Genomic DNA, 27,059 nt, shown 5'->3' on the forward strand with positions numbered 1-27,059 from the left:
CATTCCACGTGGGAAAATCACGAACTCAGTACCAGATAAAACCCAGCAGCATTGGGGTGTGCATATTCCCAGTAAAGAAAACCAACGTGAACCAGACAAGTCCGACGACAGCTAAAGGCGGAAGAGAAAAACCAAAATCGACCCGATACGTGTCCTCCTCCGTACCACCACTGAATCGGTGTTGGTGGATGTTTCTTCCGGCATCCAATCTCGCCAACGCAGCTTGTCTCTTATGGTCATAAAGCCAATCATATACCTTGAGGAGGGGGCGACACAGGGGAGGGGGGGAGGTATTATCGACGCGTGATCTTTGGCATATAAATTTCTGCCCCTTTTGTGTTGCCTCCAGGATTTTCGGATCATCTTCCGAACGGAAGCAGCCATATCATGGTCTGTTGTGTGCTCCCGCAGCAACTCTGGGTCTGTCGGGTGGGAACGGCAGAAGTATAATAGACGGAAAGTACTCCCAGAAGGAATTTTAATCCAATTTTCGAAGCAGGATATGAATAGATAAAATGTGACGCACGGGAAGGATTTCAGCGTGCGCTTCGGAAAGCGGGCTGGGTGTGGGGTAAGATTGGTAATTTTCATGTTATAAATTATGTAGCGGTTAAGGTGATACGATCCAGCGTCCTCAAATTATAGGCACTTGCATGTACCACTTCGAGTTTTCTAGGGACTCAATCTCGAATACTATTGCTATTTCTTTGCTACTTTGTTACTGTTGGTTTTCCGGTAGCAAATAACTGTCCCCTGGAAAATGCAAAGTGGCATCAAAGTTCAGGCTTCTGGCTCGTATCACCTTAAGGTTTCGGTTCATATTAGGATAATGAAGGTCATCACAAGAAATCCAGACAGGAACCATCCTACCGTACTGGCACCATTGACAGATTCCCTTGAGATCCATTCCAAATGTTGATACACGTCAGTGTAGACTCCCGGGTGATTCTTCTCGGCACATCCACGTCCAAAGCTAACAATGCCATACTGCACGCCGTTGCAAACGAGTGGCCCACCCGAGTCTCCACTGCAGGCATCGATTCCGCCGTCGAAATACCCAGCACAGAAAAATCCATCAGCGATCGGCAACGTTGACCTCCGGCGACATTCGTCCAAATTCAGAATCGGAATCGTTGCCTTCATCATACAGATGGGCTTGGTGGCGTTGTAAAAGTCCTGTCTGCCCCATCCGGTGATCAAGCAAACCATATTATCCTCCACAGACTTCGAAGTGAGTTCTACAAACTTCACGGAAATGGACTCCTCCACCTTCTCGTCCAACACCACCAGCGCGATATCGTTCTTAACCACCGGATTCAGGCGGAAGTTCGGATGCACAATCACTTGCTCGACGCTGCGAACCTGAGCACCGGAAGTGGATCTCGTTCGGAATGTGCTTCCCATGGTCACCCGGTACCAGTTGGGATTTATCAGGCTCGATGAGAAGCAGTGAGCCGCAGTAAGGATCAGACGTGGTCCGATGAGCGATCCACCGCATATGATATTGCTGCGCCACACCGACAGCGTTGGGAACTGTATTCGACGGATTGCGACCTGGTAGGGCGCTTCGGTGATGTGTGCCGACTGGCCACCGACGATCCGATACGGTTCCAGACACTGTTCCCACAGGGCGGTTCGCTTGATGCGGCATTGGGAGCTTCCGGCTATTAAGGTTGGAAAAGGGAAGCTTGAAACGATTGATCGTTTCCAGGGTTGGAGAAGGATTGTGTATTACCTGAGCTGGATGATGAGTTTGAAACATTTTGAGAGGGGTTGGAATCAGTTCTAGGTGATACACAAGGGATGGTGCTGAAGAGGAGCAGAATGCCAATAGCAGATGTAATTGACATTGTTTTCAGAATGTTTTTGACGCACAGTTGGATGACTAGATCGAAATCGAACTGAAAGATGGGGCATGATTTGAATTGAGTTGAATAATTGAAATCTAGATAGAGCTGGAATTAGGGCATAACAGCCTTTGTAAATAACAATGATTTCTCTTGTTGATTTCTCGGAATTAAAGGCACGCCACACAAACCAACACATCCATCGGGTAGGAGAAGTCTTCCTCTTCTCGATGGTGATGTCGATTTTCTAGGGAGAGCCATAGAAATCATCGAGAGAAGTCATTGTTTACAAAAGCTGTTACGCCGTAATTCCAGCTCTATCTAGAAATTAGATTAGCCCCAAGGGGTGGTCACTATACGCACATATCGTGTGCCAACTTCTTTCTTAGTGTGCCCCACGCGTACCACAGCTGTGCCGAGCGTGCCAACGGATTGACTTTGTTTGTTTGAGGAAATGCGATGTTTGGCAACCCGGTTAGTTTCACAGTTCAAATGTTTTGTTTTGAAGGAATAACATAACAAGCAGTGGAATCCAAACCAACGAAGACGATCCAGAAGCACTCCAGCTGAACAAGCTGATATACCGGACAAACTGGCCCTCGGTTAGGTGATTCCAACTGGACGAGAAGAAACGGGACGAAGCATTAAATTTGCTAACATCGGTGGGTTTTAAGATTGAGACCCTAGAAATTGCGATAAAAGTTTTTCTGCTGCTAAAGGCTGGTTGTTTCAGTGGTGGCACGGAGGAGCAGTTGGATACATTCAAAAAGAGCTACCAAAGCGAGGCACCCTAATGGATACATACGTAAGGCTCATGGTAATCTAGAGTGAGTTAGCCACCCCCGTCCCCACCTTAATGGCTGACTAAAAGTAAATTGGCACGCCCAGAGCGCACCGCTAGCTCGCTAGTGTTGCGAATCGAAAATCTTTGACAGTGGTTTGTTTACACTTCTATAGAGAACAACTGGTGCAAGTTTGATCCAAATAGTCGATCACGTTCAGAAATAACGTCAAATGGAACTCGAAAGAAAAAAAAATATTGTGCACAAACACCTGGAAAATCTGTTGGCGCCGGTGGTGTAGTGGTAAGCGTGACTGATTTCTCACCCCAATGGGTCTGGGTTCAATCCCAGCCGAGGTCGGTGGGATTTTTCTGAGGCATAAAAATCTCTGGTCACGTCTTCCTTCGGAAGGGAAGTAAAGCCGTGTTGGTCCCGGCCCATGTGTGTTGAATGGGTGCGATATTCTACGCAGGAGTGGAAGCTGCCTTCCTGCACATTCGATTGCCGTCAATGGATGGCAATCGATGTCCGTCGGTGATTGGCACTAGATTGCGGAACAGAGACCGACGCTAAATTAAAGAAAGAAAGACCTGGAAAATCCGGAGTGGTCCGGTTCCAAGCTGGCTAAAGTGCTGAAGATGCCTAAAATAACAGTTTATCGAGTGCTCAAAACCTACAAGGAAATCCTGAGTGTGGAAAGGAATCAGCGGACCTACGAAAAAACTGAACCAGGGATCGTCAGCTGCGCAGCAAGGTGTTGAGGTGCGTTAAAGCCAACCCCCGTCTTTCGATCCGAGATGTGGCCAGATGGTTCAACGCCAACTTTCAAACGGTGCGGAACATCCTTGCCAGTGAAGGATACAAGTTGTACAAAGCCAGTAAACATCCAAACTGACACATGAAGCAGAATTCTGTGGCCAAAAAGCGTGCAAGGCTCTTGTACGACCGTGTTTTGACGATGACGAAACATACGTCAAACTCGATTTTAAGCTGCTTCCCGGTCAAAACTTTTACATCGCGTCTGGACGTGGGGATGTGTCGGGAAGATTCAAGTTCGTGTTTGCAGACAAGTTCGCGAAGAAAGCCATGATTTGGCAAGTGATTTGCAGCCTGAAAATGGAACCATTCGTCATATCCTCGACGATGACATCCCAGCCGGCGCCGGTGGTGTAGTGGTAAGCGTGACTGCTTTTTAACACCCCAATGGGTCTGGGTTTAATCCCAGCCGAGGTTGGTGGGATTTTTCTGAGGCATAAAAATCTCTGGTCACGTCTTCCTTCAGAAGGGAACTAAAGCCGTTGGTCCCGGCCCATGTGTGTTGTTGTGAATGGGTGCGATATCCTACGCAGGTGTGGAAGCTGCCTTCCTGCACATTCGGTTGCCGTCAATGGATGGCAATCGATGTCCGTCGGTGATTGGCACTAGATTGCGGAACAGAGACCGACATTAAAAATAAAGGAAAGACTGCTCACTTCATTGTTCCATTGGTTGTCTTCAGTGTAACCACCCTAATCACACCATCAGCTCCTGGGTGAACCTGGATAATTCGCCCCATTTTCCATTTCATTGGTGGTTGTAAACTGTCAACGATGACACATAAGCTCCCTTCCACAATCTTCACTGGAGATTTTCAATTTTTAGTTCGGCTTTGTAACTGCGACAAATATTCTGTTCTCCAACGCTTCCAGAAATCTTGCAGCTCACGTTGTACTAGCTGCCAACGATCTAGTCTATTCAAGTTCGTCGAAGTAAGATCGGGATCCGGTAACGTTTGCAGCGATCCGCCAGTTAAAAAATGAGCTGGAGTTAGTGGTTCGAGGTCTACTGGATCATCGGATATGGGTGTCAGTGGCCGAGAATTTAGGCATTCTTCGACCTGGGCCAGCAACGTGCGGAAATCTTCTGCAGACATAGGAATTTCTCCAAGGACACGAAGCAAATGATATTTCGCCGACCGCACAGCAGCCTCCCACAAACCGCCGAAATGAGGCGCTCCTGGTGGGATAAAATGCCATTGTACACCTTCTCGACAGCATTCGTTAGTAACGGTTTCACGATGTTCTTGACCTCGCAGCAAATTCAATAATTCCGCTAGTTTATTTTTAGCTCCTACAAAATTAGTGCCGTTATCCGAGTATATGTCGGTGCATCTACCACGCCGGGCAAAGAATCACCGTAATGCTTGCAAGAAACATTCAGTAGAGAGATCGGAAACGTGCTCTAGATGGACAGCCTTGGATTCCAGTTTTAGAAAAAGGCCTTGCAACAGTTACTCTTGCGGGAGGAATTTCACCCATTTGCTGTTCAATGCGAGTTGGTTTTGCTCGAAAACAACGTAAACAACGATGCACTATTTTTCTGGCTACATTTCTGCCACCGAGTGGCCATAACCGTAGTCTTACTGCAGCAATCAGAAGTTGAGGTTCAGCATGAAGCAATTTAAGATGATAATGACGCAAAATCAGCTCAGTTAGATGATGTTTCGCTGGAAGAACCATGGGGTGTTTCGCTGAGTGAGATTCATCTGAATGGGTGAACCTTCCACCAACACGGAGAATTCCGTCGTCCATGATCCGTGGATGGAACCACCGCAACGGTGAGTTTCGAGCTACCGAGCTGCCAGCCTTCAACGCCGTAATCTCCACGGAAAAGTGTTCCAGTTGGACTTGTCGTACGAGCAGTTCCTCCGCTTGTTGCACTTCTAAAAACATCAGAAAACCTCTATTCCATGTTCCGCTCTTATGTAGAGTCGCAATCAGTCGTAGCCAGTAGCCAGCTGTAGATCGCAAAAGCTTGTTATAATCCGAAAACTTGAGAACATAATCCGAAACAAAAGAAGTCTTCTCTGCCGTACTTGGAACGGCTGTCTTCCACATTTCTAGGGGATATTGTTGTACGGTTGGGTCCGATATCCATTGTTCCTTTGGTTTTTTCAACCAGCTTGGCCCACTCCACCAGAATTCGTTGTTCAGTATTTCGTTTGGAAGAATGCCTCGAGAGATTAAATCTGCAGGGTTAGTCTTCTCCGACACGTGACTCCAGTTACAGCCTTCCGTCAAAGTTTGGATTTTGGAAACCCTATTTGCCACGAAAGTAGTCCATGATTTAATCCATTGCAGCACGCATGTCGAGTCCGTCTAGAAGTGACTTCAGCTTCCGTGTTCGTGGCACCCAATACCTTCTCCCAAAGCTGTGCTGCTAAGAGTGCGCCACACTACTCCAAGCGTGGCAATGACTGTACCTTTAGAGGAGCGACATTCGACTTTGATGTTAGTAGATGAACGGTAACAGTGCCATTCCTTTCTTCGCTTCGCACGTAGACTGTGGCACCATATGCTAATATCGACGCATCAGAGAAACAGTGAAACTCAACTGAGGTTGCGCCGGGTACGACGACACACCGTGCAACCTGTAACGTATTCAGTGACGGTAGCTGTTCTTGATATTTGCGCCACTCCTCACCCACCGTTTCAGGCAGTTGATCGTCCCAGCCTAATCTTTGATTACGTTCGTTTACCAGAGTCCATAAACGTTACATAAACACCTTTGCAGCCGTGATAGTTGCACCCAGTAGTCCTAGAGGGTCGAACAATCTTGCTACGATACTGAGTACCTTCCTACTTGTGAAATGCTGGCCTTCTACGAGTGGTGGAATGCTGAATTGGAATTTAAAGCGGTCTGAATGAGAAAGCCAGGTAATTCCCAAGGTTTTGACTTCTGCATCCTGGCCCCAATCGATTCCATGCGTAGTGGGTAGTGTCAAATCCTGCTTGGGAATGTCCTCTAACACCTTTGGAGAGTTTGACGCCCATTTGCTCAGCCTGAAGCCTCCGCTAAGTAGCATAGCATCCAATTGACATCGTAATTCAATAGCAGACTCCATATCATCCGCTCCGGAGATCACATCGTCCATGTAAACGTCTTCGTCAACGGCTTTAACAGCTAATGGGTAGTTCGCTCGCTCATCCTCTGCCAATTGTTTTAACGTACGAGTAGCTAAAAACGATGCTGGTTTCGTACAGTAAGTCACCGTAATTAGTTTATATGTGGCAATTTGGTTATCTGGGCAAAACCATAGAATGCACTGTATAGGGGTGTCGAGACGGTTGACCCAAATCTGCCGTTATATCTTTTCCGCATCTGCGAGTACCATAAATTGACGGAACCGGCTACGGAGGATGATTGGCCTTAGACCTTGCTGTACTATTTGTCCTGCAAACAGAGCATCGTTTAGCGAGATGCCTGTAGATGTTTTGCAGGACGCAACAAACACCACCCTGACCTTAGTTGTGGTGCTTGACTCCTTAATCACAGGATGATGGGGCAAGAAGACTCGTTTGACGACTTTCTCATTCGTATCCTCTACCTTGCGCATGTGGCCAAGATCCAAATACTCCGTCATAAAGGCACAATACTGTTTTTGAAGACCCGGGTTCCTTGACAATCTTCGTTCCACGCTTCGAAAGCGTTTCAGGGCAATTTCCTTTGATTCTCCTAGTTGTACCAAGATCCGTTCGTCCTTAGGAAGAGTTACGGTGTAGCGACCATCTACTTTCCTTTGTACTGTTCGTCTAAACTGTTCCTCACAGCGCATTTCTTCTGGAGAGAAGTTTTTGACGGCTCCTACATCTTCGCAGGACCAAAACCGAGACAATAGTTCCTCCAGGTTATCCTAGATTGCAATGCTGCAATGTAGTTTCCACCGGCGTGTAGATCTCACCAGTTACGATCCATCCAAAAACCGACTCCGTAAGTGTAGGAAGGTCATCACCCATAGACACTTCCTTTCCAGACTGGAATAAACTAAAGAACGCCTGGATTCCCAAAATTATGTCTACCTTCCTAGAGCGGAAGAATTCCGGGTCCGCTAGATGGATTCCATCGGGTATGTCCCATCTGTTAATCTACACTGTAGCAGTAGGCAAACAGGCGGTAGTGAATAGTTTGTCATCCTTGACTTGATTGTAGCTGAAATCTTGCGTGTAACTCTCGTCGTTGTTTGTCCAACACCTTGGATCGAGATGTCGACTCTCTGACTTGAATCCTTCAACAACTTACTCAGTCCTTCAGAGATAAAGTTGCACTCAGAACCAGAATCTAGTAATGCACGAGCAGGATATTGTGACCCTTGGTTGTCTTCAATAATAACAACCGCAGTCGCCAAAAGTACCTGGGACGACGTAACCTTTGCCATGTGAGTTGATACTGTAGTCGTGGAAGTTGAAGTCGACGCTTGTGGATCTGAAATCACTGAAATTAGCTTAGCGCCTTCTGTGTTTGCTCCAGGTTCGGATGAACTATGGTTAAAACTGAAGCACATAACGGTGTGGTGTCTACCCTTGCATTTCCGGCAATTGAATTTTGAAGAGCATTCCCTAGCGATGTGGCCACGTTTCAGACAATTGCGACAAAGAGAGTTGCTACGCAGAAATGACTCCCTGGAAGACATCGACATCTTCAAGAAGACAGGACAGATGTGTAATCCGTGGATGTCTGAGCAGGAAACACATTTTGCACCATTGGATTGAACAGCATTGTGACTTGCTCTTTGAACGACTGATTTTTGTTTTTCCTGTAGCGTAGAATCCAGTCGTGTCTCTGCTTTAACTGGTAGTGATTCAAGTATCTGAATTTGCCGGTGAAGAAAATCCATCAAATCCTTGACGGTGTCCTTCCCCCTTATTCTGCGAGTCACGTGACTCTCTCTCACCGGTGAGGTGACAATTGTCACCTCACCGGTGACAGAGAGTCACGTGACTCGCAGAATAAGGGGGCTTGTCTTTAGCAGACGTGAATTCCTCCCAACCGCGCCGAGTTGTAGGATCTAAACGGGAACTGAGCAGCTCAACTAACACCAAGTTCTTGTATTCGGCAGGATCTACTACTTGATCGAGGTTCTGAATAGCCCTGTCGAATCCCTCTACCAGTCGTTGTAGATCATTAACTGATTCTTTGACAAGAGATGGTAGTTTTAACATCGCCTGAACTTGCCTTTTTCTCAGAAGTTTGCTGTTATTATAACGTTTCACCAACGTATCCCACGCAATTGAATAGTTGGCAGCAGTAATCTCCAGAGGATCAACTAGTGCCTTAGCCTCTCCTCCTAGGCATTCTTTGAGGTAACGAAATTTCTCAACAGGTGGCAATTCAGTTTTGTGGTGTATCAGAGAAGTGTATATGTCCCTGAAGCTCAACCACTCATCTATATTCCCATCGAAATGCTGTAGTTGGATTTGTGGCAGGCGATCATGTTCCACAACACCATGTAACGAAGCATCACCTCCTCGAACAGATTGATTTGAAATATCTTGCAACTCGTTCAGCTTGTCCAACAGGAAGGATTTGACATCGAAGAAACGGGATTCGAATTCAGCCTGATCCTTCTGAATGGTTTCACTCTCTTCGAAATCTTCATGACTTTCTATCTCCCAAACAGTCTCATTGATAGACTCTCACAGTTCTTCGAGACACGCAATACAAACATTGATTTGATTAGCTGTCGTACCCTCCTTGAAATCGCTTGAGAATTTTCTAATATTGTTGAATGTAGTACGAAGTCCTCTGAGTTTTGCCGAAAGAGCCTTTAGTGGTTTCGGACCCTTGGTCGCCATGGTTGAATCTCGTTGACGCAGTTGAAATGCGGAAAGTGGAAGAGACGTGGATGTAGTTTCGAGAAATTTGTCTGCTTCGGCTGAACATATACTGTTCACCTCACCTATGCGAGAGAGCAGCGGTACTCCAGAAGCCGATCAGATCCAAAAAACGGAACACCATAGAGTAGCTCCACGTGTATGTGTGATTCAGTGACGTCAGACTCCAAATAAATCGAACGAAAGGGCGGAAAAGGCAGATTCACATTCGCATTCGTTGTACAACAGCAAGTAGTAAATCGTCTCGAAATAAGTTATCCAGCGCAAAAGAGGAGAAAACACAGCGATGTAGTATCGAATGAAGCCTGCTTCGGCAGGACATAAACTCTTAGTCTCACCTGGAGAACTAAAGATGGCGCAGAATGTACCTCAAAACCTCGTCCAATAAAGCATTTGTGTATAGGGATTGCCTCCGTAAGAAAGGTAGCCAATTTTCATCGAAAGGGGTAAATTTTATTGTAGTGTAGCATCAACAGGATACCTGCTTCGGCTGGGCATATATCTATATATAAATTTACCTGACATACAGGATTGCTCTGCGTTGCCCAAGCTCAAATAGTGCTGTCGATGTCATGTAGATCGCCGTAAATTGGTTTAGCCAACTGCCAACCACCAATAAGTCCTTGTAGTCGTCGAGGACGTTTACTGCCAGCTCGCTCAAGTACCGGTTAGTTACCGGCCGTTGATTGGCACTAGATTGCGGAACAGAGACCGACATTAAATAATGGAATGAAGAAGAAGAAGAAGAAGATGACATCCCAAGTTTACATCGAGGAATGCCCGAAAAAAGCGTGTATTGCCGTTCATCCGCAAGCATAGGGACAAAGCAGGGGGTGTTCAACTCTGCACATCTCAATCTGTGCCGAGTACTTTATCTGTGCCGAAAGCTAGGTCAAGCGTTGTGCCGAACGTGCCGAAGTGTGACAATCAAGCTATCAGTCTCAGTAACCCATGAGTTTGGCAACCCTGCACTTATGACTTTTGAGATTGTGTATTTACATTTTCAAGTCAAGGACGGGAAAAAGTCGTGAAATTTAATTCCAGTATAATATTCAACGAGCTGGTTGCCGGTCATCCGCTTCAAGAAAATGGCACTCAAAGATTAGCCCCTTCGTGAGAAGAAGAAGGGTGACTGATGGCAGAAGCACATCCAGGAGAAGGCAGTTCTCGACCGCGTTTCATTCTGGCAGACGTTTGCCGAAACCAAGTACCCAACCGGCAAGTGGAAGATGAATCTTGTCTGCAATATCATCATGCTACTCGGACAATCTGAAAATAGGAAGGACTTGACCTAAAATGCACATCGGCGGTAGTACTTTCGTCTGACTGTCCCCCCGTCCACGGTTTATCCAAATGTCGGTCCAGAATCTCGATACTGGTTGCAGTCGCTTGATGACTACCTCCTCTTTGTATTTGCCTGTTGTTCCTTCATATTTTTTTCATCCTTGGTGGTCATGCCAGAATCGCATATTAATCTCCCTGAAACTGCTGCCGGTTCCGATTGCGTTCATTAAGACCGCGATTCAGATTGGCTCTGTTAGCTCCGGTGTGGTTACCTTCACAATTCTGTTAGCGCTTAGCAGCATCTTTGTTAATGTTGCTGTTGCCGTCGGTGATACGAACAGTTGCGAAAGAGCGTAGAGAGACCTTCACAGTCAATCGAATCCGAGTTCAGTCCATAGCATGAGCTGTACGGCTGACTGATCGGTGAACCATAAATCGTAACGGGGTGTTCTCCGGGAGAAATAGCTGCGATTGCAGATACATCTGAAGAATAGTAGGAACGTTCGGCACCAGGGTGTTGTTGACACCATACATTATCGCTGCAATGCTTCTTACAATTGACTCTCGATCCAGATCCTAGTTAATATTTAGTTCTAGTTAATTCTGGCCTATATATGTGGGCGTGCTGACTGTGACTAGTTCGTTTGGACTTCCCTGAAACTATGGACATCTCTCAAAAGCCGTGTGGACTTTCTGTAGAGGTTCGTCCCCCCGAAGGCATAGAGACAAAGAGCGTCTCGTACAATCTCTTATTATGATTAGGGACAATTTCATTGGAAAATGGCACTGACAAAAAAAATACCTTTCCCATTACTTTAAAGTAAACGAAGTAGTAAACCTTAGCAACAATTGGCAAAATGTCAACACAAAACAGCGATGCCATTTTATATTATTTTTTGTGTCATACTTGTCATCGTGTGCCATGACCCGCCGATCAGTGTGCCACGATGTGTTTCGGTTGAGGTTAGTTCTGAGTTGAAAGGGTGTTTGCGACTTTGAAGAAAATTGCAGTTTACATTCTCCGATGAGTGAAATTAAATAAAACCACTTTACAGTTTGTCAGCCACACAGCTTGTCAGTTCATCCCCGGCCCGGTCGTCCAAAGTTTTCCCTCAAAGAATGTTTTGGGTTAGTCAAAATTTATTTTAAATAAACTTGATTGTTGTTTGGAACTTTCGATGTCGTAAGTTTGTTCAAAATTATCCTTTGATAGTGAGCAGAATGTATACTACGTTGTCAAACATTGACCGTACAGTTGCTGGAAGTGAATACATAAATGAAACGCAAGCGGAAAATTGTTCACACAACATTCCAACTTTAACCCAGAATTAACTTCCTCACAACATTTCCATCCCATCTAACTTTTGATCTTCCCAGCGGCTAGCCTAAACTCTTAAATATTCACCGAAGTCCGAACCCTGGAAAATCCCCCAAGATCACAAACCACCTTCCTTCTGTCCGTCTGTCTTACCAAAATTATACGCTCACTGTCGCTCCGTCGCCGTCGTCGTCGTCGTCCTTGTCCGAACCTTCAAACACAGCCAACGCTCATGCATTTTCAACTGCTTTCGTGGTTCGACTCGACTGTCACCCAAACAGCACCTTCCTTGGTCCACTCCTTGTCCACCTTCCTCGACGAATCAGAAAACCAAAAATTCACCCAAACGGCCGGTTGTTGCCGGAGGAGTCCAGCAAAATAATCGCTCGGCTGAACTCGGTGCGAATTTGCGACCCCCTTTGGCACGACCTGCATTCAACTCACCACTCGGTTGCCATTGGCAGACCACCGCTCGAAACGCCAACCAGCATGATGCATGAGAAGTACTTGGACTAAATACGCACTGCCACTGACCAGAGTCCCAGCCTCCCGTAGTAGGTCTGTAGGCCGCCGCACCCTCTTGTGCATTCCGGGTTCACTTTGACAGAGTGTGGCAGCAGATGGTCTCGGCCTTCAAAATGGACCAAACCGAGCGGGTGGGTGGTCTTCCGTCCGTAGACCGACTGCAGCCTATCAAGTGGATAAAAGCTCCCAGTTATGAAGGGGGACATATCGGGAGATCATTGTGTGGGTGGTGGCATTTGGGAGGGGGATGAGAATTCTACAGCCTCTCTTTGTTTATTCATTCGCTTTTTATTTTTAGGGCGATAAAACCCCATAGGGAGGGAGAGCAGACGGGGGACGGACGGGACTTGTATTGACGATGGGAAGGACATAAAAAACCTCAACCGGATGAATTTATATAGGCGTCGTCGTCGTCGTCGTCGTCGTCGTCGTCTTCATCATGTTTGTCCATAGGATGGGAGGGCGCATCAGCTCACTACTGTGATGCGTGGTTCATAGCCGACAACTTGGTTGTGAAGTTGCTCACTGACAGGGATGCCAAGTTTATTGATTCAGGTATTGAAATTTTACGGATGGTACATTCAAACATGTGAGGCTTTCGGTTTGGATGAACTAATTATGAGCAAAAATAGCAATACACTCAACCGGGGGATGTAAGATTTGCTTACAAGAAATTTGCTTAGTGAGTGAAATAAAAAATAGAAAAAAGGTTGCCAACTGGACAAGAACCACGAACGTTGCGATTATCAGATCTGTGCATTCTCCACTGTGTGGGGCCTTCCTTAGCTCAGCCGGTAAAGGCGCAGCTAAAAATCAAGACCATGCTGGATGTGGCTGTGTTCGATTCTCGGTCCGGTCTAGGAATTTTCCAGGTTGGAAAATTTTTCGACTTCCCTGGGCATGGAGTATGATTGTACTTGCAACACAATTATACTAATGCAAAAATGGTACAGGCATGGAAAGTTCTCAATTATTAGCTGTGGAAGTGCATCTATAGAATACTAAGTTGAGAGCACGCAATAAGTGAATACACTGTCCCCCCGAAGAACGCGAACTCGGTTTACACGAATTCCATTTACGTTGGTCTCGAATGATTCCGTTTACGCGAGGGAATCGCGTAAATGGAGTACACGAAGCATATAAGATTTGACCTAATAGGGACCAACATGGAATATCTCGCGATCCTGGACATATAGAAGGTTACTGTCTCCGGCAAAGTAGATCAAGACTTAATGGTTGGTGGACAGATGTTCGGAATTTTCTCACTACGTGGCGCTAGTGTGTTTGAATTTATGATTTCCTTGTTCATGTGATTTCTTAAAATCCTTGCCATCTAGGAAGTTGCTGTCAAAGTTGTTCAGTGGACCAAGACCGTCATTTTTAAAAATCACACAAACAACTATATCACAAATTCATGCAAACTAGCGCCGCGTAGTGAGAAAATTCCGAACTACACCAACGATAAGGTCTAGATCCACTGAACAACTTCTCCGAAGAAAGCAACTTCCTAGATGGCAAGGATTTCAAGATATCATAAAAACAAGGGCATCATTAATTTATGCACACTAGCGTCGCGTAGTGAGACAGTTCCGATCTTTTGTCCACCAAACTTTAGGTCTTGATCCGCTGAACAACTTTGCCGATGACAGTAACGTTCTATGTGTCCAGGATCGCGAAATATTCCATGTTGGTCCCTATTAGGTCAAATCCCATATGTACTACGTGTACTCCATTCACGCGAATTCGATTTACGTGGTACGTATTACTCGCGCTCTTCGGGGGAAGAGTGTATTCGATAAACAATAAACTTAGAATGCTATGAAGAAGAACACCAGAAAAGTTTGATTGAATGATCTTTGAGGAATTTCAGAGATCTTAAGGGCAGTTCCCGTATCTTAAGTCCAGTCTTTTGAAGCAATTTAAAGATCTATAAAAATTAGGATAGTTCCATGATGTGCTGAACAAAAATCCAGATCCCTTTAGTACAGAAGTACAGAGACCTTCAGTGAATTTATTAAAATTTCAGAAATATTTCAGGAACTTCACAGGGAAATTTAAAAATGTTATCGAGAATTATATTTATTTTGGAGCAGAACCAAGATCAAGGGAAGCTGTTCATAAGCAGCTCTTTGGGAGTATTTTTAAAGATTTTTTGAACTTTGAGCGAACATCTTCTTAACAATATTTTGTTAATGTTGATGTTGGATTTTTGAATTTTTTTTCCACTTCGACTTTTCGTCAAATTCGACCTTTTGTTCACTTCAACCTTTTGTCCCTTTACAAACTTGTCCATTTGAATTTTTTTCCCTTCCTTTGGTTTGATTTCCGTCGATCTTGTTTTCCATGCTGAGCATCAATTCTACCGACGCCAGGGAGGCAGATCCCACACCTGGACCCTACCTATCGACCCATCAACTCATAAACCGGGGACCAACGGCTTTACTTCCCTTCCGAAGGAAGGCGTGATCAAAGATGTTATGCCTCAGAACATCCCGGCGGCGCCGACTGAGATTGAACCCAGGCCTGCTGGGTATTTTTTTTTCGTTCGAACTTTAATCCTTGAACATTTTGCCCTTCTTCGATTTTTTGTCCATCTCGAACTTTTTCCCATTCGACCTTTGTCCATTAAGGCCTTTTGTCCATTCGAAATTTTGTCCTTCGATCTTTTGGCCATCAACCTTTCGTCCATTTAGACCTTTTCTCCGTTTCAACCATTTTTCCATTCGACCAATTGTTGATTCGGCGTTTTTTATGAATTCGACCTTTTGTCCATTCGATATTTTGTCCTTCGATCTTTTGTCTACCAAGCTTTTGTACATTTCAACTTTTTGTAACTTTCGACTAGTTTTTCCATTCGACCTTTTGTTAATTCAGCGTTTTTTCAATTCAACCTTTTGTCCATTAGAAATGTTGTCCTGCAACCTTTTGTCCAACTAAGTTCAATCTGACCTTTTGTCCATTCGAAATTTTGTCCTTCAACCTTTTGTCTCTCTAAGTTCAATTTGACCTTTTGTCCATCGACCTTTTGTCCATCGACCTTTTGTCCATCGACCTTTTGTCCATCGACCTTTTGTCCATCGACCTTTTGTCCATCGACCTTTTGTCCATCGACCTTTTGTCCATCGACCTTTTGTCCATCGACCTTTTGTCCATCGACCTTTTGTCCATCGACCTTTTGTCCATCGACCTTTTGTCCATCGACCTTTTGTCCATCGACCTTTTGTCCATCGACCTTTTGTCCATCGACCTTTTGTCCATCGACCTTTTGTCCATTTCGACCTTTTGTTCGTTTCGACCATTTTTCCATTCGACCTTTTGTTCATTCGGTGTTTTTTCCATTCGACCTTTTGTCCATTTGAAATTTTGTCCTTCGACCTTTTGTCCCTCTAAGTTCAATCTGATTTTTTGTCCTTCGATCTTTTGTTCTTCGACCTTTTGTGCTTCGACCTTTTGTGCTTCGACCTTTTGTCCTTCAACCTTTTGTCCATCGATCTTTTGTCCAACAACCTTTTGTGCATTTCGAATTTGTGTCCATTTCGAATTTGCGTTCATTTCGAATTTTTGTCCGTTTAAAAAAAAAATCCCATTCGTCCTTTTGTTCATTCACCTTTTTTTTCAATTCGACCTTTTGTCCATTCGAAATTTTGTCCATCAACCTTTTGTCTCTCTAAGTTCAATTTGACCTTTTGTCCTTCAACCTTTTGTCCATCGACCTTTTGTCCATCGACCATTTATTCATCGACCTTTTGTCCATCGACCTTTTGTCCATCGACCTTTTGACCATCGACCTTTTGTCCATCGACCTTTTGTCCATCGACCTTTTGTCCATCGACCTTTTGTCCATCGACCTTTTGTCCATCGACCTTTTGTCCATCGACCTGTTGTCCATCGACCTGTTGTCCATCGACCTTTTGTCCATCGACCTTTTGTCCATCGACCTTTTGTCCATCGACCTTTTGTCCATCGACCTTTTGTCCATCGACCTTTTGTCCATCGACCTTTTGTCCATCGACCTTTTGTCCATCGACCTTTTGTCCATCGACCTTTTGTCCATCGACCTTTTGTCCATCGACCTTTTGTCTGTCGACCTTTTGTCTGTCGACCTTTTGTCCATCGACCTTTTGTCCATCGACCTTTTGTCCATCGACCTTTTGTCCATCGACCTTTTGTCCATCGACCTTTTGTCCATCGACCTTTTGTCCATCGACCTTTTGTCCATCGACCTTTTGTCCATCGACCTTTTGTCCATCGACCTTTTGTCCATCGACCTTTTGTCCATCGACCTTTTGTCCATCGACCTTTTGTCCATCGACCTTTTGTCCATCGACCTTTTGTCCATCGACCTTTTGTCCATCGACCTTTTGTCCATCGACCTTTTGTCCATCGACCTTTTGTCCATCGACCTTTTGTCCATCGACCTTTTGTCCATCGACCTTTTGTCCATCGACCTTTTGTCCATCGACCTTTTGTCCATAGACCTTTTGTCCATCGACCTTTTGTCCATCGACCTTTTGTCCATCGACCTTTTGTCCATCGACCTTTTGTCCATCGACCTTTTGTCCATCGACCTTTTGTCCATTTCGAAATTTTGTCCGTTTCGACAATTTTTCCATTCGACCTTTTGTTCATTCGGCGTTTTTTTCCATTCGACCTTTTGTCCATTCTAAATTTGGTCCTTCAACCTTTTGTCCCTCTAAGTTCAATCTAACCTTTTGTTCTTCGACCTTTTGTGCTTCGACCTTTTGTCCTTCGACCTTTTGTCCTTCGACCTTTTGTCCACCAATCTTCTGTCCATTTCGAATTCTTGTCCGTTTCGACATTTTTTCCCATTCGACCTTTTGTTCATTCGACCTTTTGTTCATTCGACCTTTTGTTCATTCGACCTTTTGTTCATTCGACAATTTGTTCATTCGACCTTTTGTTCATTCGACCTTTTGTTCATTCGGTGTTTTTTTCAATTCGACCTTTTTTCCATTTCGACCTTTTTTCCATTCGAAATTTTGTCCTTCAACCTTTTGTCCCTCTTAGCTCGATTTGACCTTTTGTCCATTCGAAATTTTGTCCTTCGACCTTTTGTCCTGCGACCTTTAGCCTTCGACCTTTGGCCTTCAACCTTTTGTCCTTGGATCTTTTATCCATCGACCTTTTTTCCATCGACCTTTTGTCCATCGAACTTTTGTCCATCGACCTTTTATCCATCGACCTTTTATCCATCGACCTTTTTTCCATCGACCTTTTGTCAATCATCCTTTTTTTCCAATTCGACGTTTTGTCCGTTTCGACAATTTTTCTATTCGACCTTGTGTTCATTCGGCGTTTTTTTCCATTCGACCTTTTGTTCATTTGGCGTTTTTTTTTCAATTCGACCTTTTGTCCATTCGAAATTTTGTCCTTCAACCTTTTGTCCCTCTAAGTTCAATTTGACCTTTTATCCATTCAACCTTTTGTCCTTCGACCTTTTGTCCTTCGACCTTTTGTCCTTCGACCTTTTGTCCTTCGACCTCTTGTCCTTCGACCTTTTGTCCTTCGACCTCTTGTCCTTCGACCTTTTGTCCTTCGACCTTTTGTCCTTCGACCTTTTGTCCTTCGACCTTTTGTCCTTCGACCTTTTGTCCTTCGACCTCTTGTCCTTCGACCTTTTGTCCTTCGACCTTTTGTCCTTCGACCTTTTGTCCTTCGACCTTTTGTCCTTCGACCTTTTGTCCTGCGACCTTTTGTCCATTTCGACCTTTTGTCTATTTAGACCTTTTGTTCATTCGGCGTTTTTTTTCATTCGGCGTTTTTTTTCATTCGACCTTTTGTCCGTCGACCTTTTTCCGGCGACCTTTTGTCCTTAATACTTTTGTCCTTCGATCTTTTAGCCATCGACTTTTTGTCCTTCAAGCTTTTGTCTTTCGTCCTTTTTTTATAGATTCGTTCAGAGATCTTCAAGGAAGCACAGTAATAAAAGCTTCAGGGCATCACAAGAGCTACTGATAAATTCATTGAGCATCAAAGAAGATCCAAGGACCTCAGAGCAACAGTAGTTAATTCAGGGAAATTACAGATAGCGTTAACTACCCCATTTCCGGCCTATTAAGCACAACCCGCACTTAGTCTTTCTTAATCAAGCGCAGTTTAGCACCAAACGGAATGTTATTATTACTGATGATTTCCAAATTTATTTACCCTTCCGTACGTATCGTAAGATTTGATAAAGAGAAACAAATTTTTGAGATATTGTTAAAAGTCTCACACTGCTTCTTGACGCCAAACTCGGCCTACGGATTCTAAACTCGGCCTAACGCATTGAAACGCTATTGAAACGCAAATGAATTCACTTCGGCCTATCGGATGAAGATAAAAAAATTGATTAGGTTGGAGCGCTTGTTTTGTTTTTGGGAATAATGGGTGCAAACCTTCATATCACGCGTTCTCATTGACTTCGTTCGGTAGCTTATTAACTAAAAAATCGTACCAAACGCATAATTGACTTGGTAAATCTGAAATCTTGGATTTACTTGAAGTTTTCTGCTCGATAGGCCCAAAATGGGCGATTAGGCCGAAGTAGTTCTCTACCCTATTTTACAGAAGTTTAGAGGCTATTCATTGACCTGCATCAGCAAAATACAGGTCTTAGCATGCTAATCTAATTGCTTAAGTAATGGAAACGTAGAAAATTTGACAGCAGTCATCGTTCGGCTGCCGATTGTAGTGTTCGTTGCGTTGTACACTGAAAATGAAACTAACTCAGTGAGTGAGTATCTTTTACTCAGCTGTGAGTAACCTTTACTCATTCGTATGCAGACATTTCTAGAAGCGTATGTCACTCTCAGCGCAGAGTAACCTACGCTTTTAGAAATTTCTCCATACGAATGAGTCAAAGTTACTCACTCAATGAGTAAGCTTTCTTTTCAGTGTCGAGATGACTACAGACTTAGAAAAATTGATGTAAATTTAGGAGCTCTGAGACTGACATATATCTACGAGCGTCAATTTTGATTTAATTTGAGTCATAATAGACGCGAAATTCAGCTCAATCAATCGTACTTTCGATTTTTTAAGTCTCGGAGCACTTAATTTTACATGACATGTTTGTTTACGTCTCATCCTTTATGTCAAAGATGGATTCCATCACGTGTAAGATTAGGTATTTCTAAGTGTGTCGAAAAATGTTAAGGGTTGTGTCCCATGCGACGTAGTACTACGAGATTATTTTTGTTGCTCCGTTCAATTATATATTAATAGCGAGTTAGTTAACAATAACAAGGCAGTTATTGAAAAAAATCCTAAAATTAAGATTCAATAACTGAAATTTGAAAATCAGTTCCTATGTTATTCATAATTAGGTTTACCCAACTTTCGGAAACTGAATAATTGTATACCTGTTTCGTCAATTTTTCCTTTCAATTTTACTACTTTTGTATCACTTTCACGTTCACTAATTCACTTTCACTAATTCAGTTTCACTAATTCATTTTCACTCTTTATTTTCACTCTTTATTTTCACTCTCACTTTGAACTATATCAGATACGTATTTCGTTTACTACTTGCAAACTTATACAGTGTCTAGTCATAGAAAGTCTATGTTTAGTCACTGCACTGCACACTGAAGAAGTTCCAACACTCCGAAGGGTATAAATAGCGGAACCTATCAATTAGAATCGATTCCTTGCGTTGAAGGCAAGAATGACAACTGTATCAAAACCGAATACTTCATCATTTTTCAATAGTGATGAAGTAATACGACATGCACTAAACTAAGGACACGGGATATACTACAAAAGATCAAATTACTGGTCGCAGTAGTTTTATGTCCCGAACAGAGAAAAAAAAAAGTAGTAAACAAGATATGTAACTGATATAGTTCAAAGTGATAGTGGAAGTAAAGAGTTTGATGAAAATGAATTAGTGAAAATTAATTAGTGAAAGTGAAAGTGATACAACAAAACAACTTTTAAAAAGTAGACTTGTAAAACTGCTAGAACCTCGAAATTTTGCTCATCTTGAAACGTTCCAGCTCATTGAACTTGTTCGGAGGGGAAACAATCACGACCTTGAATATTTTTGGTTCGGACCTTAAATAATTTCGATAAACACAATTCTGGCATCCCAGCACAATGGTTCGCGATCGCTCTCCTCTACTGATGTCGTATATATATATTGCTTCGGAATGTTTGATGTGGGGTATGCGACCGACCACGACTCGTTACGTTTGCACTTTCCCAAGCATTTCCCTTTCTGGTTCCTGTTCTGTTCCGTTCTCTGCATGTCCCGCCTCCTAGCGTAGTGGTGACAAAGCAAGGATCAGCTGTGGAGGCTGCGTGCTCCTTCTGAGGCTCTCTCCAATTCTCTCAAAGTTAATTTATTTCTGCTCATTCTTTTTTGTTTTGGTGAGAAAATTCCATCACATGAGAGGCAACATTCATCCTCTGAAAATTTCCAGAGAGAAATTCACGATAAGAGAATGAGTTCTTTTTCATGCAACATCCTATCGCTTCACAGATGTCACTGCAATCATCGATTTTCCCTTCCACCGACCAACCTCGCGAAGGGAAAACACTCCTCCAATCTTTTTTTTTTCGTGCATCCATAAACTTGGCGCGCACAGCCGGGAACAGTTTTCAGTGCAATTTGAATAACAAATTAGATTGAAAGGAAGAAATTTCCCTCAACCATATGATCCGCAGCTCTCCTTCTCTTGGCTGGCTGGTTGGGCCTTTTTTTATTGAGACGGCAGCTTCAAGGGTCTGAAATTAACTTTCCTTTTTTCTGGTGCGTCAATTTCTGCATTACTTTGCTGCAAGGACACGAAAAGAGCAAATTACGTTTCTTTGTTGGGGAAAGCTGCGTTGATCGAATCCTCTGAAACTTTCCACCGAACTCGCAAGCCAGGGGAAGCCACTATTTTGAAATAGTTTTTTTTTTTACTCGATGTGAAAGTTGAATCCGGCACCAAGGAAGGAACAACTTTGCTCACCTTCACTGTTGCGTTCATAGAAAAACGATTTCGCTTTTTTTGCGTAATCGTTTTTGTGTTGTATACAGCTTGGATTATACAAAAATACTTGCAATGGGGGAAAGTTTGCGTTTTACTTGCTGCAGATGAGTGCAAGTAAAGGCAGAAGTTCAACATTTGTAATGATGATGATGATTTAAACTTTTGCTCAAAATGTGAACGTTGATTGGAATGACTAAACGAGTGGTTAGAAGTTTTGGCTCAGGGATTTTAAATAAAAATCAAGCGAAATCATATTAGAAAAATAAAGAAGTTGATTGACGATAACAATATTCAATGATTTAAATAGTGCTAAGCTGACAAACTGGAGTGGATCGACAAGTCATTTTCAACTTGTTTATTTCAATCGCATTCAACAGATACTGCAACCACCTAACATTCCATTCAATCTACGAGTACTACCTCTTCAAAAGCATCCAGTTCCATTTCCACCCTCGATAGGATAAAAAAGAACGTCTATTTTGAATTGCTTTTATAACCCACCATCACCCTCCTTCGATCCGTTCCGTCCGAAAGTCCGGGTTGAAAGAAATCGAGCACGACGAAAAAAGAAACGAGAATCCAACTGTTAAGTAGTTTGGCGGAAGCAGTCGCTTACAACAGGTCGGGAGAGGGAGTGGGTGAGGGGGGTTAAGTGTATGCAAAGCTCCCACATTCCAATTTACGACGGAGCCCTGTGGGTGGTGGAAAAGTGAACTTGCAGCCACATGCAGTCGCCGGGGAATCGAGGAAACTGCATGCAATTTGTTGCCATTCCCAGGCTCGATTTGTTAAGGGTTCCGTGTACTAAACAGACAGAGTGCAACAGCAAAACAAAGTGCACTGTTTGAAATTTTTTGCCACCGTTTCCGCCCGTTTTTCCCGCTCCGACTTCCTTCCGGCATTTGTGGGGAAGTTTTTTTTTTATCAATGAGTAGCAAAAAAAGGTGAACTGTGGAGCGACTTTTGCAGGGGTTTTGGTATAGGATTGCATTGATTATCCTTGTCTAATGGAATGTGGTTAAGACAGAGGGCTATAGGCTTTTCCAATGCACCACCAATGTAGGTAGAGTCCACTAAAGCCCTCTAGTTAAAGTATGGACGACTGTCACCACAAAACTGAAAAAAGCTGTTCCAGCTACTCACTCTTCTTAACGTTTTTGCATGGTGTTTGACGGAGTTGACCAATGATTTATTTATTTTGTTTTCCTTCATTTTTTTTATATCTTTATTAAGGAGACTTTCAGCCGTTGGCTGGCTCGTCTCCGAAAAATGTTTTCCTTCATGGGACTTAACGTGTCTAAATGAAGCCTGATAGGGAAAAGCCTAGAAAAGGCGTAAAACACCATATCTTTTCGAAATACATGAATCACAATAATACAATACAATTACAACGAACATTAATCAAGTCTATAGCATAAAAAAGCTATCCTCCTATGGCATAGAGTTGTCCGTGAATCAGGTAGAAGTTCTCATCATACAGATAAACCGGAAACAAAAAAATAAACCGGTAGCACAATCCTTCACGTGTACATTAAATGGACAGCTACTCACCTTCTCAGGAGTCTGCGTTGAATACGGTGACAAAAGGTTTCCGCTGCACAGTTAAAGTCGAAAAACTCGTAAAACTCGTTGAAACGCCCAGAAATGAACCGTATTGGGTCATGCAAGCTGTAGTTCGCAGCACAAGGTTCAAGCTGCAGGAAACTCCTCGACCGAAGAACTCGTTTGGGTGCATAGATTTTGAATTCAGCCATAATTCCTGGAGAGTCGATATCACCAATAAGTACTTTCGCTGCGAACGCGGCCTGATTAAATCGTCCGCATATGTTCTAGTGTTTCAAGACCCAGGAGTAGACAACGATCTTCGTATGGCGGTAGGTTCACAGGTTTATTCCAAGGAAAGTGACGAAAGGCATACCGAACAAATTTCCTTTGAACAGATTCAATCCTCGCTATCCAAACTGCTTGATACGGGCACCATACTACCGAGCTGAATTCCAAGATCGATCGCACTAGAGAGCAGTATAGAGCTTTTAGACAGGCAGGATCGCGAAACCCGTCAGCGATCTTGAAAATGAACCCGAGTTGCCTGTTAGCTTTCGCAACGATGCCCGAGTAATGAAGCTTGAATGTTAAGGCGCAGTCCAGTGTGATTCCTAGGTCACGGACATTGTCCACACGTTGCAGAAGTTGGTGATTTATCGTATAGTTGAATGCCACTGGTTTCAGCTTGCGATGAAATGAGATAATATTACATTTTTGTACATTCAACGTGAGATAGTTTCTTGAGCACCACTCTTCGAAAGTATCGATTACGTGCTGAAGCCGCAAGCAATCAGCGAAACTACGAGCAATCACATAGATCTTCTCGCGTAGAACGATCGGCAACCAGTTGGGAGGATCAGTCCGGCCTCATTCACAAAAATCGAGAATAGCAATGGTCATTGTCCAGCTTCCATACTCCGAAGACATAAAGAAATGAACGGAGCTAGATTTGTTGAAACTGATCTCTTGGGATAAAAAACCGTGTTGGTCAGGAGAAATGTAATTTCTGCAGCTAGAGAATAATGCGTCGTTGATGATGATTTCGAAAACTTTAGAGCAGGCACTGAGTGATGTGATCCCTCGGTAATTTACGTGGTTTCTCTTGTCTCCTTTCTTGTAGATCGGGAACATGAATGACGATTTCCAACGCGTAGGGAACTCCTCCTGCTGTAATGAAATATTGAACAGCTTCGAAAGCGGTGTTGTAAGCTCTGAACAGCATCGCTTCAGGATGCTTGAGGGGATCCCGTCAGGGCCAGCAGCATTAGAAAATGTCAGCTTCTTGATGGCGGATTCGACGAGGTCTACTGTAACCGAGGTAATCGAAAAATTGAAAGCATCACTGGGAGTGTCCCTCACCGCTTCAGCAACTTGGGACAACGAAGCCGTAGTGTTATTGAAAATGCTTTTGAAATGTTCTGCCAGAAGATTACATTTCTCAAAGGAATTGCTGGCGATTCTATCACCCAGGTGAATTTCGACTGGTAGCCCCTCCTCGTATCGTTTGGTATTCACGAATGACCCGAACTGCTTTGGATTAAGCCGTAAATTAGCCTGCACACGCCTTGTGTAGCTCTTGTAAAGAATGCGGTTATATGTGCGATATTCGTTGCTCGCTGTTGAAAATAATCGTTTGGTGAATGGGTTACGAGTACGACAGTATTTACGGAGGGTTTTCGATCTCAGACGCTTCAAATTGCGTAGTCGAGCATTGGACCATGCGGGTTTGGGAGAGGGTCTCCTCAATGGGACAGAATTAATTATTGCCCGGCCAACGACCTCAGCGAAGTAGTTGACGGCTTCATCAATAGATGAACACGTGTCAAGGAACTGCCAATCTGCCTGGGCAAGCGAGTGACTCAGCGCGACGAAATCTGCTCTACGAAAGTCGAGCTCATGTACTTCAACAGAGGGGTTATCGTAGCGAACAGGAACAGATGGGTTGATGGAAACTTCCAACGCAGGATGATTGGTGTCGATGCCAATCAAAGGCTCTGGGGCTTCTAGGATAGAACATTCCAGTCCTGCAGCTTCGTTCGCCAGAACGAGATCAAGCAGCCGAGAGTTGCTATTCAGTATCGAGTTGATTTGCGTTAAGCCATGCAGGTTGAAACCATTAATGGTTAAACCATTCGAGCGAAGAACATCAATGCTAGGAAGATCGTTTGCAGGAACGTTCTATGAGAGCCCAGACTGATTGTAGTCACCAAATACCAGAGCTAGGTCGTTTTGTTCTAGTCGAGAGAACACGGTACCAATCGAACTGATGTGGTTTGCAATGCTGCTCGAATCAGATTTCCGGTCTGGAGGTAGATACATAGCGCCAATACTTATTGATCTACGAGGCGTCGTTATTTTGACCCACAGCTTCTCTAGAGAAGTGCAAACTGGAGCAGGATCGATGCAGGAGCTTAGGCATTTGGATACCGCAATCAAGACGGCTCCCCCACGCGATTTGGTACTATTCTGGTGGTTGCGGTCGTTTCGAAATACCGTGAATATACTGCCAAATAATTTAGATGAATTAATGCGGTCATCGAGCCAGGTTTCCGTATGAACTATGACATAGTCAACGGAAGTCAGGAAAAAACATCAGTCTTTGTTCGCAGGCCACGAACGTTCTGTTAATACACCAACAGGCGGTCTAACGAAGTCGGTTGGAGGTCTGCAGAATGATCAATCAGCCGAAACGAGCATAGTGGTACTCTGGAACACAGAGACGGATCAGGAGAAGAACTGTTTTCAACAAACGCATACTTGCCTGATGTAGAAGGTTGGTAGACCCCTTCACCATTCTCAACCACAGGGCCAGAACGACTACGATGACAGGAATCAGCAAGCGCGTCTGGGTTGAGTGGCTCAGGGGCTTCCTTGAGGCAGCAGGCAGCGCGTTCTGGTCTGGGATGTTCCAAAACGTGGCGAGCAAGATCCGGTGCAGTGCTGTATGTCCCATCGGTGATGTGGGATTTGAAGCCATCGGAGTATGACGTATTGCTGCAGCTCGGAGAGAAATCAGGAGGAGAAGAGTTACTTGCCTGAATTAGGTGCTTGGAAGTCCCCGTCAGCATCATCAACCACAGGGTCAGAACGACTACGATGGCAGGAACCAGAAGGCGCGACTGTGTTGAGTGGATCGAGGGCTTCCTTGAGGCGGCAGGCAGTGCGTTCTGGTTTGAGCTGATCATGATAAGAAAGAATGGTGGTCGGTACAACAGAATCTCGGTACTTGTTGTCGAGTTCGATGGTGTTGCCATGCGACGATTCTCTGAAATCCGAGGAAGTATCAGGCAATGGGACACTAACGCCAAAAACGTACTTGCCTGTGAAACGAGTTTGGTGTCAGGATTGCAGAATGATTCTTCTATTTTAATTAGAATTTTATTCTAAGTTTCTACCACAGTTTTGCACCTTGTACATCATTTTTGCTTAACACAATAAAAACAACCATAAACAAACAACAATATCCATCGCTTAAAGCACGCCGTGAACCCTATTTTCCAACTTTACTTTCGCAAATAAAAAAATTAACAACGCCATTGACGTCAACATTGATTCTGGCATCACTGCCAGTCAGATAGATGTGGTCCCTCTGTCCTTTTTATTCCACAATAGCTACTGTAAAATCGACCAACCAGCAACTGGCTCGGATTTGACAGCAAATTAGTTCGAAATCGCTACCCGATTGTCAAGTCCCGTCCCTGTTCCAATCGAGCAAAGCGGTGCATTTTGAGGGTTCAACCATAGAGGTAACTCTAAGACCACTGGGTCCCGAAGAAAATCATTATTATTTTTGGCTCACTCAGTACCAGAACAACGGTCCCAAGCAGTCCCAAGCTATTTCACTCACCCCTGCATGTTCTGCATGAATCCACACACCCCTGATGTTATCTGTCAAACTTTCATAGCGAATCAAAACAAACATAGTGTAGTAATAGAATTTCAACTAGAATAGGGTACGTTAATCGTTTGCTTGGGACCAATAGGCTACTAAAGTGGTGAGCCAATTTAAAATCGTTAGTTTCGTATTGATTGTTGGTTCAACCATAGAGGTAACTCTAAGACTAGAAGGTCCCGAAATAACGTGCTCAACTTTTTGGCTCAGCTCTGGTACTCTCTTCGGTCCAAGC

The 27,059-nt window shown here is 44.0% G+C and overlaps 1 protein-coding gene across 1 annotated transcript in view; it reads right to left on the bottom strand.

Annotated features, from left to right (window-relative positions):
• Positions 1-26,352, bottom strand: part of LOC135708675 (plasma kallikrein-like) — a 48,288-nt gene extending 21,936 nt beyond the window's left edge. The window contains exons 1-4 of the mRNA XM_065230777.1: positions 26,328-26,352; positions 26,159-26,252; positions 25,964-26,109; positions 871-1,664 (exon numbers count right to left, since the gene is read on the bottom strand). Of these exons, the coding sequence (XP_065086849.1) occupies positions 871-1,664; positions 25,964-26,109; positions 26,159-26,252; positions 26,328-26,352 (1,059 nt within the window). The remainder of the gene's footprint in view (positions 1-870; positions 1,665-25,963; positions 26,110-26,158; positions 26,253-26,327) is intronic.
• Positions 26,353-27,059: the final 707 nt, after the last annotated feature.

The sequence above is a fragment of the Ochlerotatus camptorhynchus genome, unplaced genomic scaffold (genome assembly GCF_037179485.1).
Source record: "Ochlerotatus camptorhynchus isolate MF236.1 unplaced genomic scaffold, CSIRO-AGI_Acam_v1.1 ptg000330l, whole genome shotgun sequence".
In the NCBI taxonomy this organism is placed as follows: Eukaryota; Metazoa; Arthropoda; class Insecta; order Diptera; family Culicidae; genus Ochlerotatus; species Ochlerotatus camptorhynchus.